Source organism: Poecilia reticulata, chromosome 4 (assembly GCF_904066995.2).
Source record: "Poecilia reticulata chromosome 4, P_reticulata-male-v2, whole genome shotgun sequence".
NCBI lineage: Eukaryota > Metazoa > Chordata > Actinopteri > Cyprinodontiformes > Poeciliidae > Poecilia > Poecilia reticulata.
This window is the reverse complement of record NC_088833.1, coordinates 33,343,489-33,358,417: the sequence shown is the minus strand read 5'-3', so window position 1 is coordinate 33,358,417 and position 14,929 is coordinate 33,343,489. Positions and strand designations below refer to the sequence as shown.

General features: G+C 40.9%; 2 protein-coding genes across 4 annotated transcripts in view; both read right to left on the bottom strand.

Moving 5' to 3' along the window:
• The window catches only part of pde6d (phosphodiesterase 6D, cGMP-specific, rod, delta), a 58,785-nt gene extending 51,834 nt beyond the window's left edge, over positions 1-6,951 (bottom strand). Inside the window, exon 1 of one of the 3 annotated variants that reach the window (XR_014087405.1) lies at positions 6,632-6,947. Coding sequence is in view for 2 of the 3 variants with exons in the window: in XM_081606693.1 (XP_081462819.1) it covers positions 6,632-6,681 (50 nt within the window). In the remaining variant the exon portion in view is untranslated. Of the gene's footprint in view, positions 1-6,631 lie in introns of all 3 variants that reach the window. The other 2 variants (XM_081606693.1, XM_008408162.3) reach the window with 2 other exon arrangements.
• A 1,215-nt stretch (positions 6,952-8,166) lies between these two features.
• Positions 8,167-11,263, bottom strand: rpl36 (ribosomal protein L36). Its single transcript, XM_008408160.2, has 4 exons — positions 11,111-11,263; positions 10,342-10,436; positions 10,090-10,224; positions 8,167-8,286 (listed from the first exon to the last, which is right to left on the bottom strand). The coding sequence occupies exons 2-4, from the start codon at positions 10,432-10,434 to the stop codon at positions 8,197-8,199; spliced, it is 318 nt and encodes a 105-aa protein (XP_008406382.1). The 5' UTR covers positions 10,435-10,436; positions 11,111-11,263; the 3' UTR covers positions 8,167-8,196.
• Between the last annotated feature and the right edge of the window lie 3,666 nt (positions 11,264-14,929).

Genomic DNA, 14,929 nt, shown 5'->3' with positions numbered 1-14,929 from the left:
AACAGAATCGGTGACAAAGGGCAGCCTTGGCGGAGTCCAACTCTCACCGGAAACGAGCCCGACTTACTGCCGGCAATGCGGACCAGACTCTGACACCGGTCATACAGGGACCTGACAGCCCGTATCAAAGGGCCCGGTACCCCATACTCCCGGAGTACCCCCGAGAGGGCCCCCCGAGGGACACGGTCGAACGCCTTCTCCAAGTCCACAAAACACATGTAGATTGGTTGGGCGAACTCCCATGCACCCTCCAGGACCCCGCTGAGGGTGTAGAGCTGGTCCAGTGTTCCACGACCAGGACGAAAACCACACTGCTCTTCCTGAATCCGAGGTTCGACTATCCGATGGACCCTCCTCTCCAGGACCCCTGAATAGACCTTACCAGGGAGGCTTAAGAGTGTGATCCCCCTGTAATTGGAGCACACCCTCCGGTCCCCCTTTTTAAACAGGGGGACCACCACCCCAGTCTGCCAGTCCAGGGGAACTGCCCCCGATGTCCATGCGATATTGCAGAGCCAACACAACCCCGCAACATCCAGAGCCTTAAGGAACTCCGGGCGGATCTCATCCACCCCCGAGGCCCTGCCACCGAGGAGCTTTTTGACCACCTCGGCGACCTCGTCCCCAGAGATTGGAGAGCCCAGCCCAGAGTCCCCATGCTCAGCTTCCTCAACAGAAGGCATGTTGGTGGGATTGAGGAGGTCTTTGAAGTATTCCGCCCACCGGCCCACAACGTCCCGAGTTGAGGTCAGCAGCGCACCATCCCCACTATAAACAGTGTTGGTGCTGCACTGCTTCCCCCTCCTGAGACGCCGGATGGTGGACCAGAATCGCCTCGAAGCCGTACGGAAGTCTGTCTCCATGGCCTCTCCAAACTCATCCCACGCCCGAGTTTTTGCCTCAGCGACAACCCGAGCCGCATGCCGTTTCGCCCGCCGGTACCCATCAGCTGCTTCTGGAGTACCACAGGCCAAAAAGGCCCGGTAGGACTCCTTCTTCAGCTTGACAGCATCCCTCACCGAAGGTGTCCACCAACGGGTTCGAGGGTTGCCGCCGCGACAGGCACCAACGACCTTGCAGACGCAGCTCCGATAGGCCGCCTCGGCAATGGAGGTACGGAACATGGTCCACTCAGACTCAATGTCCCCCACCTCCCCCGGAACGTGTTCGAAGTTCTGCCGGAGATGAGAGTTGAAGCTCCGTCTCACAGGGGACTCCGCCAGACGTTCCCAGCAGACCCTCACTACACGTTTGGGCCTGCCCGGTCTGACCGGCTTCCTCCCCCACCACCGGAGCCAACTCGTCACCAGGTAGTGGTCAGTGGACAGCTCCGCACCTCTCTTCACCCGAGTGTCCAAGACATACGGCCGCAAATCCGACACGATGACAAAGTCAATCATCGAACTGCGGCCTAGGGCGTCCTGGTGCCAAGTGCACATATGGACGCCCTTATGCCTGAACATGGTGTTCGTGATGGACAATCCGTGACGAGCACAGAAGTCCAACAACAGAACACCGCTTGGGTTCAGATCGGGGGGGCCGTTCCTCCCAACCACGCCTCTCCAGGTCTCGCTGTCATTGCCCACGTGAGCGTTGAAGTCTCCCAGTAGAACAAGGGAGTCCCCAGGAGGGGCACTCTCCAGTACCCCCTCTAAGGACTCCAAGAAGGGTGGGTAATCTTAACTGCCGTTTGGCCCGTAAGCACAAACAGTCAGAACCCGTCCCCCCACCCGTAGGCGGAGGGAGGCCACCCTCTCGTTCACCGGGGTGAACCCCAACGTACAGGCGCCCAAATGGGGGGCAACAAGTATGCCCACTCCAGCCCGGCGCCTCTCACCGTGGGCAACTCCAGAGTGGAAGTACGTCCAGCCCCTCTCAAGGAGACTGGTTCCAGAACCAGAGCCATGCGTCGAGGTGAGGCCGACTATTTCTAGCCGGAACCTCTCAGCCTCGCACACTAGCTCCGGCTCCTTCCCCACCAGAGAGGTGACGTTCCACGTCCCGAGAGCCAGCTTCTGCAGCCGAGGATCAGACCGCCAGGGTCCCCTCCCTTGGCTGCCGCCCATAGCACAATGCACCCGACCCCTTTGGCCCCTCGGACAGGTGGTGAGCCCATCGGAAGGGGGACCCACGTCTCCTCTTCGGGCTGAGCCCGGCCGGGCTCCGTGGGTAAAAGCCCAGCCACCAGGCGCTCGCCATCGTGCCCCACCTCCAGGCCTAGCTCCAGAGTGGGGCCCCGGTGACCCGCGTCCGGGCGAGGGAAAACGCAGTCCAAAGTTCGTATTCATCATAGGGGTCTTCGGGCTGCACTTTGTCTGGTTCCTCACCTAGGACCCGTCTGCCTTGGGTGACCCTACCAGGGGCATAAAGCCCCAGACAGCATAGCTCCTAGGATCATTGGGACACTCAAACCCCTCCACCACGATAAGGTGGCAGCCCAAAGATTAAGTTATCTTGCTAGCAAGCAAGATAACTTAAAAGCTTCTTCCCTGTATCATTAATGATAGCAGTCATTCTTCAGTATTGCTTATGCAATAGGGGCGCATACCCTGTCCAAAACCGATCATCTACATAATGGATATATGTCTTCTAATTTCCTTTGCTGCAAAATGTTGAACGTTGTATCGTTTCTGCTCGAGCAAGGAGTAGCGTTTTAAGCACAGAGGTATTAATTCTAGAGGAATTTATTCTAGCGTTAGGTAAATGTATCTTTAGGTAAATGTACCTCTAAGCAGATGGGACAATAGCACTTAAATAAAAGTCCAACAAGGACATTCATTTAGAATTAAAAATAACTCACCCTGAACTACCATGATAGATATAATGAATGTAATAAAAGTGTCATTAATGAAGGGGAAAAAAATTCAATCCAGACTTTAAATTTAGGGTCTGGTACACAGAGTATGAAGTAAACAAAAAGTTTTGTTTAAAAAACATTTTTAAATTAACTCATTTTTGTCTTGTGAACTTAAAAAGTTATTTGTCAAACAAACTTTTATTTGCACACCTCAGAAATCTTTTGTTGTGATTTTAGGCCCTGCCCACAAAGTCATGTGAGAATCACAAGCAAAACTTTGAGTCAAACAAAAACTTAGAATAGCAAGAAAATATTTCTGACATGAGCAAATAAGTTTGTTTTGCAAATTATTTTTTCACTTCATGAGACAAAAATGTGTGATTTTAATTTTAAAACAATTTTTTTTAAGCAAAACTCAGTAGGCTTTTCTCATGGTGACATGCGTTAATTAAATTTTTGCTTTTGTTTTTTTTTTCTATTTTCTGCAGTTCCACATTAAGGTTTGATGCAGCTCTGCTTTCCTGAATGGACCGTCTTCATCTCCACTGCGAGTGTAGCAAACAGGCAGCTCTTTTTTTTATAGATTATAGCACACTAAAGTCTTGCATTGTGCCCTTGTTTATATTTTTAATAGTGTAATTCTGTAAAGACAAAATATGTCTGGTCCAGCTCTGATTTACATAACTTGCTAAATTGCTGGTTTGAATGTTGCAATACTTTCCTATAACAAAATAGACCCGCAGAAAGAAATTACTAATAAAATATCTTACATATGTATAGTTGTAAGGAAATTTTCCTTCGCTTTGATTGTATATCTCACAATTTTGTAATTTATCATTGTTTCTTAAACTCTGAAAGCTGAGAGGCTTTGTTAATATTCTGTCCTAAAATGCAGTTAGATGTGCCCTTTTTTTTAGCACCTGCCCCTTTAGTGGTCTCTGCACGGCCCTGGTCCAACACTTCAGGATGATTGGTTGATCTGTGCCCAGAGCAGCCCCCTCTGTCAGTCAATCATCACTGGGGTTAGGCACCAGTCCGTCCCTGAGCTGGGACAATAACACGGTCTAGAGAAGGGCTCTCAAACACCAGTTCTAAAAAAGTCTCCTGCAACTTTTAGTTGTCCCTCTGCTTCAGCACACCTGCCTCCAACATCAGCTCATGAGCAGAGCTCTGTAGAGCTGGACTACATGCTGGCTGGTGCAGTCCAGTGTTGCCTTACCACCGCCATCTGTGAATCAACACCAAAGAAAAACACAAAATGTAGTTCTGATACGTCTATGGAGACTTTAGATTATGAAGAATCGTTCTTGGTTTATCTGAGGCTATTTTCCAGTCTCCCTGCTTCCTCTCCAGTAGCTGTTGCAGGTGTCTTACAGATATATCAGGAGTTACACATGAAATCTAATGAGCTCCTTGGACTCCATCCAAAATTGACACTGAAAAAACTGCAGTTCAATTGTTCTGCAGGCTTTGATTCCACCACTACTATCATCTCATCTTTTATGCTGCCTGCATATGAGCCATATCTTTCAGAATAAGATATGGCTAATATCTTATTCTGAAATAGTAAGATATTTATTATCTTATTATAAATGTCTAGCAGTAGTGCTTAGCAGCACTACTGATGCTGCGATCAGTAGTGTTTAGACAGCTGCAGGTCAGCCACATGTGGATCTGACAAGTTGAAAAGCTACTACCAGCAAAGCAAATCTGGCTTCAGCAGCATGTTATTCAGGTTGGGTTATCTGAGCCATCACTGCAGTAGGGCTGTATGAATAAATCGATTCAGCGATATATATCGATATTTTACGCCCTCGGAAAGTATCGATTTTTCATCCGCGAGTATCGATCCGTTAAACCATAGGGGTCCATAGCCTATTAGCTCTTTTAAGGTCTAGTTTGTTAAGGGAGTAGCAGCAAGAAACCGCCTCCCTCAGTCTCACTTTCAACTTGAGCTTAAAGTGCACATTATAAACTACACACCAGTTTTTAAATTGTGTTAATAGTTAATTAGTAAACCATATTTTTCCGAATGTCAGAGAAATGTCAAAAGCGCCGCCATTTCCCGGCTTTTCCGATTATGTGAGAGGGAATGAGCTTCCAAACATACAAAACGAAACATTAGATTCCTGTGTTTTTGGAAATGCAAAATCTTCAATAAATAGATGGGCTGTATTTTGTTGCTGAGAAACGAAGTAAAGTTGCGCAAGTAACCGTGAAAGAGAAGCGGAACGGAGAAGCGGAAAGGAGTAGCGGCGCGAACGGAGCAGCTGCAAAAGCAGTGAGATCGCGAAATTAATGCAAATTTCGACTGGTAGCATTCACTTCGTAATTAGTTTTTAGCTTAGCGGTTTCTGTTCTGTATATAAAGGATTACCTGAAGAATGAACATGGGTTGATAACATCCGCAGCGGCGCTGTGTTTTGAGCAGGAAGAGGAAGAGGAAAAACCCGCAGCCGGAATCCGCGGCGCAGTGAGGATTTCCATGATAACAATGGCTGATCGATCATTCTTATTAGCAACAGACAAAGAGTATCAGAGACTGAGAGAACGATGAGATCCTGGCAGTCTGAGAGGCAGCTACTCAGATCCAAGCAGGGGAATAGCGGCGCTGCGTAGCTGCAGGGAGTCGATCACTATGGGGAGGCGGAGCCACTACTTGAGCCAGTGGCGCAACTACACATTATTCAGGTGGATGCGAAAACATAAATCCCCCCCACAGGAAGGTACGTCAGGTCAGGGCTAAGGACCCAAGGACCTCAAGTCTATAGTACATAAAATGTCACTAAAATCACTCTGTCCTTCTAAAATCTTTCAGAAAATCGTAAAAATGCACTGAATCGTATCGAATTGTATCGCTCAACAAATATCGTGATACATATCGTATCGTGACCAGAATATTGTATATGGTATCGTGAAATTATTATATCGCTACACCCCCGCACTGCAGTCATGCTGCTACTGGTTGTAAGCTGCTGAAATGGAATTAAAGGGAGAGCACCAGCAAATATAAACATCAATTATCCATCATTTTATTTTTATTCAGAGAACAAAAATAGATATATAAACTGCATGTCTATTACCCGAATATGACCAAGTATTTTCCCCAGAAATTAGCTAAGGACTGTCCATTTGATATTCTACATCTCACAGTAAATCAAATTCATCGTTACAAAAACATTTTAAACTACCACTTCAACAGTATAGTAGTTGTGCACATTATTGTGCAGTAGTTGATGAGCAAGTACCTCATCAACAAGTCTCAGAATTTACATCCATCAGCCCTAACATGCTGAAATCTACCTATCAGAGCTTCCGTGTTCTCTGCGCACTAACAGCAGACTCTACTCCTATTCAAATTTTCCGGATTAGAATTGGGATCGACACCTAATCTGTATCTGAAAGCCCAGAGAAAAAGCTGCTCGTCTACGGGTCATTCATTATGAATATGAGCGCTTTATGCAGAGCATCTTTATTTACCCAAAGTCTAAAAAATAAAATAAAATAAAAACTCCCTCAACTAAGAGACAGACATTTCAGGCAGATTTCACCACAACACTTGACAGAACGGTACATTTCACGCTTCAGAGGCACATGAACTCAGAAGTTCAGACAAACTGCTAGTTCTGCAGATCTGCCTTCAATGTGGATCTAATACTCGAACTGTTGCTGCCACTTCGGGCTCATGCAACCCCAACAACAAGGCCACCAGAGGCAGCCCCACATCCTGCCGACAGGCCATCACTTCCAGAGTTGTGAGCTGAGCCGCAGCAGCTCAGCTACCTGCTAGCTTACTGCATCCTGAGCCTTACATCACAGCTGATAAAAGGATACAATTTAAAACCTTTGAGTATCTCCTTGGCCCGGTCTTCGTCCGAAGACATTTCGGGAGTGGTTCCTCTTAGCGTTTCACGGGTTCTCCAGAATTTGCTAAAAAAAAAAACACAACAAAAATCTAAACAGCCGTCAACTTTAGCCCAGCTAACTAAATCTCGTCCTGGAATAGAGGAACCAACAGGCCCAAACAATGAACCATGAACAGTTGGACTACAGGATAAATCCGATTCCACTAATGGAATTAGCTAAACACGCTCTGAGCGGACAGACAGTAGCCTCAGCCAATTTGCAAGCTATAGCAGCGTGAACGAGCCAATCACAGACAGCATGTCACAGGTGGGCGGGACGAAATAGATTAACGGGTCATCAGGCTCGACGTCACGACGACGCTGCATTCCTTGGAAACAGAGCATTTGAACTTTAAAATCAGGGTGACTGCATTTTGGGTGGATTTAAAATGTTTCAATCACCAGCCTTTCTATCTGAATTCACAGAAACCTCAGTTTTCAGACTGAAACAATAAATTTACATAAATTATATTCCCAATTCCTTTGGACATGAAATTCAACACACTAATGAAGCAGAAATTCAAACTATTTAGCATCAATGTACAGCAGGTGTCCAAACCTTTTGTCAAATGGGCCAAAATTGTCAACTGAAAAATACTTGAGGGCTAAAATTAAACTAAAATCAAGCCACCCAATGGAGACACCTGAAATACATAAAACTTCAGAAAATTAAGGTCCTGCTGGAACAGGAGGACCTGCTAAATCAGTATAGCAGCAGAAATGGTGGGGGAAGAGCAGCAAAGAACCTGATTAATAAAAAATATAGTGTCTCAACATAAAACAGGATTACTTTCATATTGTAAAAAACGTTAGGTCCGTGAAGAGGGCATGTTTAACCCAATGCCAAAACAATGAGCTGAAACAACACTGCAGTAACACTGGAAACCGGTCATTGATAAAGGGTGGAGCATACTTGAGGACAATATTTTATTTTACGACGCCAAATCTTTTCATTGTCAGTTGAATTGACGGAGTCACCGTTTTTGCTCCATGCACCTGTGTCACATTGACTGAATCCAATTCCATTAAAAAGAAAAAAAGTTTGACACTGCAACAAGACCGTCAGGCTTCAATTACATGATCAATAATTATCATCCCAGCTCCAACCCACCTGAATCAAATGGTCAGATTTCCTCACAATGCTAACCGGGCCTGATAGTTCCAGAACCGACTGAGCACTGCTGGTTTAAATCATTAGGTGCAGCTCCACCATCTGGATGCAACATTTTTTCTTTGCCAACCCGTTTGAGCAGTTTGGAAGACTGCTGCCCTCAAACTTCATGAAGATGGAAGATTAAGACAATGTTACACCAAAATACTTGACAGCTAAAACATTTCTTAGAAACCTTCTGAATTCCTTGACAGAACATTAAAGCTCATCACCTGGACAGCAACCTTTACACAGTGGTTTGATCCAGATCACAGATCCTTCCACCGTTAAAAGACAAAAAACAGAACCAGGAGTTTGTACTGAACAAGCTTTTATTAGGAGAGTTACTCTTTCTTGGCAGCAGCCTTCCTCATGGCTGCCAGGACGTTGCTCAACTCTTCTCTCTTCCTCTTGGCCCGGATGTGTGTGCCAATCTAAAAATCAAGAGATAATGTTTATTATATTTGCTACATGAAAAACAACATTCTCAATTACAATTTCTTTGTTTTAGGTTAGGATCAAAACATTCTGATTTCTGATCCAAGTCTAAATTGTTTTAAAAAATGATTCTATGGCCAAAGAGAAGATTACAATTCTTGTCATTTTATGAAAAGCCACAATTTATAATGCCTTTGATACGTTCATTCACATCTCATTAACTGGAGGAATAAGTTGGGATGCTTCTTAACAGGCAAGACACCCCAGACACACAGCTTCATATCTGTTGAAAATTAATAAGTGGTTCATTATTAACCATAAGTTAATAATTAACTTATGGTTAATTAATTAATAAGTTAATTAACCATAATTAACTTATGCTACCTTCTTGCTTCTTGGGTTCCCTTTCAAGATATCTGAGGTGTCATGTTCATCTGCATGTTTCAACCAATCTTATCAACCAATCTTTATTTGCACAGTATTATTGCACACTGAAGAGTAACCAATTAAAATAGGCAAAATGGTGAAATAAAAACAATGACAGAATAAAATAAGCAGTAAAAGTAGCAGCCAGCACACTGCTCAGGTCTGATGGGTTATGTGTCTCAGTGATGGAGATTCTGGGGTCAACAATACCAATAAGGCTCAGAGGAAAAGCTAAAGGCCTCCTGAAGATGCTACAGTGCATCCCCAAAGTATTCACAGCACTTCACTTTTTCCATTTTGTTATGCTAAAGCTTTATTCCAAATTGTATTAACATCTTTCCTTCAAATTCTACAGAAATGCTGCGTTTCCACTGGTAAGTTGCACTCTAGCCGGTTAATGTGCGGCTCGGTTCTACCCCAAAGACACTGTACACTCTGTAAGAACTGAGTGATGTTTAGGAAAGAATGAACACTGATCACCATCACAACTAAAACATACACACACTACGACCAGGAAACTGAAGGCTCTAAGGCAGGCAAAACTGCTTGAAAACAAAATGTAAACAGTTTCATTTCTCTAATCAAATTTTCTTCATGCATATTTGAAATAGTTTATAAAAAGAAAAGTAATGAAAATGCACTTCCCCCCAGATACTACAGTCTTGTGCATTACCAACAGTGAAAGAGATTGACAATAGATTTTTCAAAGATATACATCTTTTCGCAAAACAAAGATAGTAATGTAAAGGACATCTTATGACAGAGACCTGGCAACCCTTCATAATAATAGCCTAAACTAGTTAGATCACCATGGTAACTTCTAAGCATATAACTATTACTCAATATGTTCCACAAGTGTTACAGCTTCATTATATCTCAGTAAATGAAGTAAAGTCTGACTCCATTTTCACTGAAGTCAGACTCCAGTGAAAATCAATTTCTTCCATAACGCTTACAGGTGGTCCAATAAACACACACCTGGCTCATCAGAGAAGAGTAGACTGCTACAACAGCTGGGAATGTACATGAGCAGATGTGCAAAAATAAAATGCTCTTTATGTGATGTCAGACATGGCCTTAAGATCCAGTGATGCCACAGTAGTGAATCTACATTGTTGGCTGAATTTCAAACCAAAATTAAGATAAACAACACTGATAACTAAATGATAAAAATGGTCTAAACACTATTGGCAGGAAATCAAGAGTGCCCTTACTGTTATCTAAATGGACGGCACGTAAAATGCTGAATTGGAACATTTGTAATATTGACGAAGAAGTGTTTTTTAGGAATATAAGTGACAAAAATGAAAAAAAAAATAAAAAATAAAAAAAGACAAAAATATTGCTGTCACGTCTGAAGCAGCCCTTCTCACCCTCTTCTTGATGAACTTCAGAGCTCTCTTGTCCTTGGACACCTTCAGCAGCTCCATCGCTCGCCTCTCATACGGAGCAAAGCCACACACTTCACGGATCATGTCCCGAATAAACTTGCTGTGTTTGGTCAAACGCTGCAAAGTAACACACAACTGTCAAATTCAAACTAAATCAAGAGCACATTTGTGGAAAAGTATAGCTTTTAAAAATTCAACATGGCCTGCTCTGTATGCAGAGAAGCTGATACTTACCCCGCGTCTGCGGCTGTGTTTTGGAGCAGTAACATTTTTGGTTACTGGATGACCTTTGTTGAGGCCAACAGCCATGGGATAACGAATAGCCATGTCTGCAAAAGACCACATGGAAACATCAGAATAAAACACTTAACAATGACGGCCAGCAACAACGCTAAACATGAGCCAAATATAGTCGAGCAGCAAAACTGTGGTTTCTAAAGAAAAATAACCGAGTCAGTTTTGATGCACCAAGTAATAAAATTGCTTCAATCACTATATCTCTATTTTAGAAGTTAGATTTGTGACATTCTCTACTTCATGTACTGCCTGCCTCTTATCACCTCAGCATCCGTAATGAACTAGATAGCAGTAGAAACACGCTACTGGGCCTGTGTTTATTATCTCATGCAGCGCACAAAGTCAAAGTTCCTAACACGCGTCGACATTAAGTTAATTCAACTGGTTTCCAGAACACCAAAGAGTCATGGTTTCCGACTAGCCTTTTCACTCGACACCTATTCATCTGAGTTTAATTTGAAGTTCAAACTTCAAATCATTCTGAGAGATCCCTCTGTTAAGAGACTTGCTGTCCCGGTATGCTAGCCAAGCGCTACCAAATATGGTAAAAGCTAACGCTTCCTGAAATATTACTGTACAATATTACTCAGAAATAAATAAGAGAGTTCATGGTTGTGTTTGAGAAAAAACGGATAAACGAAAAAGGGAAGGATGGCAAAGATTTCAATAAGATTTTAGCCACTACTCGGGCATTACTGTAACTTACCTGCTGTCTAGAATGGCGCTCAAACCGGAAGGACCGTCGTTGGGAAAAGGCGGGGCATAAGCGAACTTCTTCTTCTTCTTCTAGTTGAATTTTAATGGCGGTTGGCAAGAAACTTTAGGTAAGCATTACCGCCACCAACTGGTAAGGAGTGTGGACCACATGGGAAATGTGACCCGCTGTCTGATGTTTTCCTATCAGAAATAATGACTTATTTAGTCCAGTATGTCCGATTCTAAACCGTGAAATAATTATCTCTTCTCTCCTTATTATTTCTGTTCTTCTCATTTGACCAATATTCTTTTGAATTTTATATAACCATCTTCCTTTCTTTTCTTCTTCCCATAACTTTTGCCACCTCACTCTTGTTTTTTGTTTAATTATACCCTTTATTTCTGTTATACTAAAACTAACATTAATATCTATCCTCACCCGATTAGTACTCTCTTTGGCCATTCTGTCTGCCATTTCATTCTCCTTAATCCCGTGATGTGCTGGAACCCAAACAAAATTTACTGTTAGCCCCATCATATTGATTCTGTAAAGTGTTTGTTGTATTTCAATTAATATATCTGGTCTACTATCTGATTTATTATTTTGCAAACTGAATAACAAAGAACTAGAATCTGAGCAAATAATTGATTTTAATGGTCTTACCTCTTCCACCCATTGAACTGCTAAAAGCAAAGCAAGCATTTCTCCTGTAGACACCGCGACTCCATCACTGATCCTTTTTCCTACTTTAATTTGAAACCGTGGCACAATAAATGCTATCCCTACCTTATTAACTGTATTTTTTGATGCATCTGTGTAGATTTGTATATAGTTATAATATTCATTTAAGTATTCTTGTATTATATATCTATTCATATTGTTAAATTTATCTTTGTTGTTCTTTTCTAAAAAAGAAAAATCAACCTCAGCATCAGGAAGTATCCAAGGTGGAACCGCAGATAATGGAACTGCCTGACATATATATCTAACTAATTTAAATTAATTTCATTAACTTTAGAGTTTATTATCCATCCAAAGCTCTTTAATTGTTTTTTTTTCCTTTTCCCAGCCATGTTAAAGTACTTCTAATGTTGGATGATCATTTCTTTGTCCCTGTAAATTTGACCAATAATTTAAGGATAATTGATCCCTTCTAAGTTTAAGAGGCATTTCTCCCATTTCAACCTGTAAAGCTGCTGTTGAAGATGTTTTAAAAGCACCGGTACATAATCTTAAAGCTGATGTTGAATAATATTTAACTTATGGAGGTTTGAATCTGCTACTGAATTATAAACTATACATCCATAATCCAAGACTGACCTAATTAACCCAGTGTAAATTGATTTTAATGATTTTCTATCAGCTCCCCACTCTGTTCCAACTAAACACCTCATTATATTTAATACTTTCCTACATGTATCAATTATTTTCTTAATATATCATTCTTTCATTAAACCACATTCCAAGAAATTTAAATTGTTTAAATCTTTCTAAATCCTGTCCATATAATTTTAATTTAGGTTTTCCATAAACTCTTTTCCTTGTAAAAAACATTATTTTAGTTTTCTCTACATAAAGTTTAAAACCCCATTTATACAACCATTTTTCTACAGCTAAAATTGCTCCCTGAAGCTTTTTAACAATAAATTCTAAATTTCTTCCTCTTTTCCATATTGCTCCATCATCAGCAAAAAGTGAAAATCCCATTCCACCTCTACTTCTTTAAACATATCATTAACTACCACTGAAAACAATAACGGACTTACTATACTACCCTGTGGTGTCCCATTTTCTATATTCATACTCTCAGAATAATCCTTCCCTATCCTCACTTGTATTTGTCTTCCTTCTAGAAATTTTTGATCCATCTAAACATATGACCATTTATACCTATTCTTCTAATTTTAATTAATAACCCTTCCCTCCACATCATATCATATGCTCGCTCAATATCAAAAAATATTGCCACAACACTCTTTGTTCACTTGAGCCTTTCTAATTTCATGCTCTAAACATAAAACTGGATCCATTGTACTTCTCCCTCTCCTGAAACCACTCTGATAAGACGATATAAGTCCCTTCTTTTCTATATAATATATTAATCTTTCATTTATCATTCTCTCCATTATCTTACATAAGTTGGATGTTAACGCTATCGGCCGATAATTTTCTGGTTTGGATTCATCTTTCCCTGGTTTTCGGATTGGAATAATCACTGCTTCCTTCCAACTTTTTGGTAGTTCCCCATCCTCCCATATCCTGTTATACATTTCTAATAAAATATTTTAGAAGACTCACTTAAATTACTAACCATAACATAACAAATTTGATCTTTTCCTGGAGCTGATAGCTTAAATTTTTGAGTGCCCTATTTAGTTCATTTATTGTAAAAGACATATTCAATGGATCATTTGTATCTTCCATTTGTTGCAATAAATTCTTGTTCTCCAATATTGTCTTTTGCCTTCCCTTTTTCCTTCTCCACTAATATTTTCAGAACTATGGATTTTAACAAAAGTATTTACTAACATTTTTGCCTTTTCTCTGTCAGTAACTGCTGTTATGTCTCCATCATTTAGTATTGGATATCCACTCACTCTCTTAATCCCATTCATCCTTTTAATTGTTGCCCAGACCTTAGAAATATCTGTCTCTTTCCCTATTGAATTACAAAAACTCCTCCAATAATCTTTTTTTGCATTTTTAATAACCCTTCTTACATTTGCTTGCAATTTCTTGTATTCATTCAGATTCTGAAAATTATGATTCTTTTTAATAATTTGAATGCTTTATTTAGTTTCTTTATAACTTTAGTACATTCTGATGTCCACCAACATTCTGTCTCTTCCCGCCTTCCTTCCTTACAGCCTGATCAGCTGCTTCAAAGATAGCATTACATATAGAAGAATTGAAATCATCAATGCTACTGTTCATGTCTACTTTTAACATTTTTATTTTACTACTTTTCCTAAATTTTCCCCAGTCTGCGGACCTAAAAGACCACTTCTTTATCCCTTTTATACATACCTCTCTATATTTAACTTTACTTCAGTCCTAATAGGATAATGATCACTCCTATAGTTGTTTTATTTAAAACTTGCCACAAACAAACACTGCTAAAATTTGAAACTAATGTTAAATCAATTGCTGACTCTGTGTTATCTCTAAAATTAATTCTGGTCCCACTTCCATCATTTAAACATACCAAATTTTTAACATCCATTATTTCTTCTATTATATCCCCATTTTGATCATTATGATGACTCCACAAGAGCTGTGCCCATTAAAGTCCCCACACCAAATAACTTTACCCTCTAGAAATACCCCAATTTCCTCCATTAAATCTAATGATAGTCTTTTACATGGATTATAAAAGTTGATTATTTTAAATCGTCCATTTACTGTCCAAATTTCAATAACAATATTCTAACTCTCTTCCTTTAGCTAATAATCTAAACTGAATTCCTTGTTTAATAAATATACCTCCTCCTCCAGATCCCTCTCTGTCTCTTCTAATGCTTTCATATCCTTTTATACAAAATCAAGATTTGGTTAAGCCATGTTTCTTGAATACATATAATATAGATCATCTTTCCAATCTCTAAATAAATCCTTTAAACTCCTGTCCATTTGCAATAAGGCCCATTGTAAGATGATCAGTTTTTATCTTCCTGACCTCTGACCTTTCCTTCTGCCCTAACCTCGTATTTATGTGTTCCCAAGATATGTCCTTAATACTAAAAAACTCTCTGCCCCTTTCACAATTATTTAGATTTTTTCTGTTTTGTGCTTAACTTGATCTGTACAATTAATTACATATGCAATGAA